Raw genomic sequence first — 5,240 nt, forward strand, 5'->3', positions numbered from 1 at the left:
CACTTTAACATTTTCTGGTAAACTTTTTTACTTGCACTATATATTTCATGATTAGTATTTCAATACTGTACTAAAACATTCAAACAATCTTATATTAATTAGATATAATATTTTTAGTTGAACTCCAAGTATTTTTAATCTTTGGATAAAAGGGATCTGCCACATTTTTTAAATATGTATTTTTATTTGAAAATTGATCTGTTCTTTTTTTGTTAAATTCGTTTAATGTTAAATTGATTTTGAGAACTGCGTAAGTCAAAATTTGAAATCCAGCCTAAGCTAAAACTAATGAGGATGATCATACTGTCATTTCATGCGGAATACAATTGGACCAATAGAATAAAATAATTTTAATTGTATTTCGCTAAATTCAAAAAGCACAATATAACAGTTTACAAAAAAAAAGTAAAATATAAACTAATGTTATCAATATCCTTCTTCTTAGTTCTCATCGTGATGGTGTGAATTCTACTCTTTTACTTCCATTTCTCGTTCAACCAACTCCCAAATATGGTATCCTCCCATTTATATTGCCAAAGGCAAAAACATTTGTTAAGATTAAATACCCATTATAGTGGGCAATTCAATCTTTCCCACATTTGCTTTTGTCTGAAGAAAGTGTCTACTTTTGGCCACTTTTTCAAATTTATTTTTATTTTTGGACTGACATAGTTGGCAATGTGTTGGAAAGAGACAATCTAAGATGTCATTTTCTTGCTTAGGTCCAACAAATTCTGATGAAACCCATGTTGCCTAACGAAAAATGTTTTTGACAAACACTCTATTTTTACAGTAGACTCCCACAGAGTAAACATATTGTCAAGCAGGTGTTCAAAAAAAAAAAACATATTGTCAAGCCTACTCCTGTCACTACAATATCTAATAAAAAAATGAGTACGTTATTATTACAATGAATCAGTATAGTCACTTTTTATTTGAGAAGACCCTATGTCTAACAAATATATAAAATTAGGCAGGCAAAGTAAAGTATACTTATCTCTACATTATAACATGTTATTATTTTCCTTACTTGGCCCCATCTCAGTTCTTCACCTCTATATCTATCCCCACATTTCATTGCATTGATTCTCTTACAAAACACCCTCTCTCCCCCTCCATGTCTAAAATGTTTAGCAGAATTGCAATGACCAACTATGTTGTTGTGCTTCTTCTTTCCTTAACATCCTTAGGTATCTTCTTTTGTGTATATATAGCTTATTTCTGTCTAACAAATAAAAAACCATTATCTTAATTTTAACTTGACATTACATTTATTCTAATTCCTGTTCCAATTTTTTTCACAGAACATGGATTATTGTTTCAAAGGGTGTCCTCTCTTGGCATAAACTACGGTCAAGTCGGCGACAATCTTCCTCCACCAGACAAAGTTATACAACTCTTGGGCTCACTCCATATCAACAAGACAAGAATATACGACACAAACCCTAAAGTCTTAAGCTCATTCGCCAATTCTAACATCGAGCTCTTCGTCACTGTCGAAAACCAGATGCTTCCCAGTTTAGTCGACCCTCAACAAGCTCTCCAATGGGTCACGTCCCGCATCAAACCCTTCTTTCCGGCCACTAAGATCGGCGGTATTGCTGTTGGAAACGAACTATACACCGACGACGACTCGAGCCTCATAGGGTTTGTTACATGCATGACCACATTCCTTAAACATATAAACTTTTTATATCTTCACTTATACACATTGTTATTGCTATGCAGGTATCTTGTACCCGCAATGACGAGCATTCATGCAGCTCTCGTCCAAACTGGTCTAGACAAGTACATTCAAGTATCTACTCCGAATTCACTATCAGTCCTTCAAGAATCTTACCCTCCCTCCGCCGGATGTTTCAGGCGGCAAGTCACCGGCGTAATGACGCAGCTTCTAAGCTTCTTGCATAGCACGAAATCCCCTTTTTGGATCAATGCTTACCCTTACTTCGCTTACAAGGATTCCCCAACAAAGATCCCATTAGATTACGTTCTCTTCAACCCTAACCCTGGAATGGTTGACCCCTACACCAAGTATCACTACGACAACATGCTCTATGCTCAAGTAGACGCTGTGATCTTCGCCATGGCAAGGCTTGGCTTCAAAGATATCGAGGTTGGGGTCTCAGAGACTGGTTGGCCGTCTAAAGGTGACGGAGATGAGGTTGGAGCCACCGTGGCCAATGCGGCAGTTTATAACAAGAATCTTCTAAAGAGACAACTTCAGAGTGAAGGAACGCCACTGAGAAAAAACATGGGACTTGATGTTTATCTTTTTGCTCTCTTTAATGAAGACCTTAAACCAGGACCAACCTCTGAGAGAAACTATGGATTGTATCAGCCTGATGAGACCATGGCTTACAATGTAGGTTTATTATCATCATCACAATCATCTACTTCTTCAACTAATTCTATTGTTTCCCTCACTTCCTCTGCCTCTACGGTATGTATCAACACTTGACTTACTCTGTCTCTACTAGATCCCTATTAGTATTTATTGTTTATTTGGTCTTTTAAGTATCACATTAAATCCCCTAAAAAGTTCTTGATCGAGAAAGACTACAAATACCAATTGTGACGTGCAATTTAAAAAAGAAGAGCAATGTGACGTTTTTCCCTTATAATTGTGACGTTATACTTGGAAAGTTAGGCTTTTCTAGAATTTATTTTGACAAACAAAATTTTAGAAATTAATAATGATAAAGTTTCATTTATAGCGATATGATTGGTACTTACTAGTGTTTTAAATCATGTGATATCTATGATTATATTCACCATTTGGCTTCTTCCTCACATTGATTAAATGAATAATTTGTGGTCATCATTATTACTTATTCATTGTTATTTATTTAAACAGGATATAACGAGGGGAATGCAACGGTTGATATATTTTATGTGCATTTACATGTTGGCCATTCATATGCTAATTAGAAGACGGTACTAGAAGCAGAAACAATACCGAGAGAAATTGTACGTGTATATAGAGAGTCCACTATTGCGGTTCATTTTTTCAACTAGAAGAATTATACTATTTCCAAAGTGTCTCAGATGATTCTTTAAAGAAACAAAACAATCAAAGAATTTGTTCCGAGTGATTAAATTGAGAAGGGGATGCAGTACTGCAAAGCAATCCAGTGTATAAAAGAAAGTGTAACATGACAATCAAATATATTGTTTTATAGACCCGCACAAAGAAAAAAAAGATACCATGTATTTATAATTCACTTACTTCTGAAAACTGGAAAAAGTAAAATATAGAAATAGTAAGGATATTTTAAAGTGTTAATAATTGAATAGTTGAGATTTACTGTGAATATTATAATTTTTTTGCAAAATTCAAGTCCTTTCATCGCGATTTCAATCATGCTTGACTATTTATACACTTTGATATAAACCTATGACTTATATATGAGGGTTGTTCAAAAAATAAAACGAAACTAATCTGAGTTTGAAATTAATTTTCAAAGTGAAAAAACTGTTTTAAACAAAAAAATTCCCGGAATAAAGTCCAAAAGACTCTACACACAGATATATGAAAAACTCTAAGTCATTGTGGTTATGTGAAGCAATCATTTATAAATCTAATTATTATTACTAAACTACTCAGTATACATTACCATTTATTGTAAGACACTACAAATATTACTTTATAGTACAGTTATATCATATGTTTTTCATCATATATATATTTTATTGGTTGGTCATACTGAAGGAGTGAATGCTCTTTAGTCTTTATCTTTTTTGGACGTGGAATCCATCACCCGTAGACTTTACGATTCCTTCCTTTTTCCTCTCGGATCTTACCGTCAACATATCTTCAGTGTATTAGTATTATCTGATATTGCATCCAAAGGACACATACATGCATTATATGTATATATGTTTTCATGACATTATATGAGACATGTAAGACGTAACATGAAATATGTGAAAAGTGTACATTTTATGTTTGGAATATTCGTTGGTGGTAAAAGAGGAATGCTTGCTATTCCTAAGGAGATGAACCAAAACTTGTTTATTTAAGAAACATATAAACAGATATGGACGGTCCCAACTTTATTCCATGGCCATGTTTTTAGTTGTCAGCATTTTGACAATAGTCATTAGCCGTCCCTTTTATAAGAAGCTTTCTCTCTTTTTGTAACTTTTTTCCTCCAGACTCAATTGTCTTATTTTTTTTTCGCCAACATGTTTATTATATTAGAATATCTTCATCGATTTTCCTATTCCTTTCTGTGTTTGTATATTCCATCACGGTCGTTTCACTTGACCGGTTATATTGAATTTCCATTTGGAAATAACAATAACAAATTATCTAAAGAGGTCCATTAAGTTTAGTAAGTATAGCCAGAGTCATTTTAGTTGGCACCATATAACTCAGGTTCTCTACTTTATCCAAATGATAATTTGACTTATGTTAAGCCCCAAAAGAATTGTGTAATAATTGTTAACTAGCTAGACACTTTTTGATCCATCTTGTAAATGAGAGAGAGATCATCTTATTAAAACCCCCTAGTCAGAAATAAAAGATCATATATGTTACAACTTACAAGAGAATCTTTTTGTTAATTTTTCTTCATAGTGATCTTGTCACTGTATAATAAAATCACGCCGGATATGCGCATTTTATGATTATATCCCGTTCACAGTTAATTTTTTTTTTCTTCCAAAAGTGAAATGGGAGAGCTTTTGTAGATGCGCACACATGGCTGAATGAATTATTCGTCAGAGAGACAAGTTAAGCTCACATTAGGTATACAAAGATGAAAATCAAACTCCATGTTGGCACATGGATACCTTTGGCTCATATATGATATCAATTATCGTATCCTTTATTTCGTTTATCATATATTTATAATGCAGCTGATGAACTGAATAAAATGGTTAGTTTTTAGACTTTTAGTTCATGAATATGTGTGTAGCACTGAATCTCTTATACAAAGCCGAATCTAATATGTGGTGGGGTTATATTTGAAGCCCGTACTGATTTTCTAGTCTGGCAGTATATTCTTTTTCTCCTTGATCGGGCCTAGTATTTTACCAAACCATAAAAATTATGACAATTGTCTCTCCTTTTTTAGGGGCTCGAGAGATGGGAAGAATTCAAATTTATTTTAACTCAGACATGGTACATGTATATGTGTCTTTTTAAGGATATAAAATTTGGCACGTTCTGATCTCGAATGTACAAAAGCCATTATGTATTCTTCAGTTAACCCATTAAGTCTAACATTAAAGCT

At 33.5% G+C, this 5,240-nt stretch overlaps 1 protein-coding gene across 1 annotated transcript; it reads left to right on the plus strand.

Annotated features, from left to right (window-relative positions):
* Positions 1–881: 881 nt before the first annotated feature.
* Positions 882–3,191, plus strand: LOC106360008 (glucan endo-1,3-beta-glucosidase 11). Its single transcript, XM_013799619.3, has 4 exons — positions 882–1,190; positions 1,305–1,647; positions 1,729–2,443; positions 2,858–3,191. The coding sequence occupies exons 1-4, from the start codon at positions 1,118–1,120 to the stop codon at positions 2,942–2,944; spliced, it is 1,218 nt and encodes a 405-aa protein (XP_013655073.1). The 5' UTR covers positions 882–1,117; the 3' UTR covers positions 2,945–3,191.
* The last annotated feature ends 2,049 nt before the right edge of the window (positions 3,192–5,240 follow it).

Source organism: Brassica napus, chromosome A8 (genome assembly GCF_020379485.1).
Source record: "Brassica napus cultivar Da-Ae chromosome A8, Da-Ae, whole genome shotgun sequence".
Taxonomy (NCBI): Eukaryota; Viridiplantae; Streptophyta; class Magnoliopsida; order Brassicales; family Brassicaceae; genus Brassica; species Brassica napus.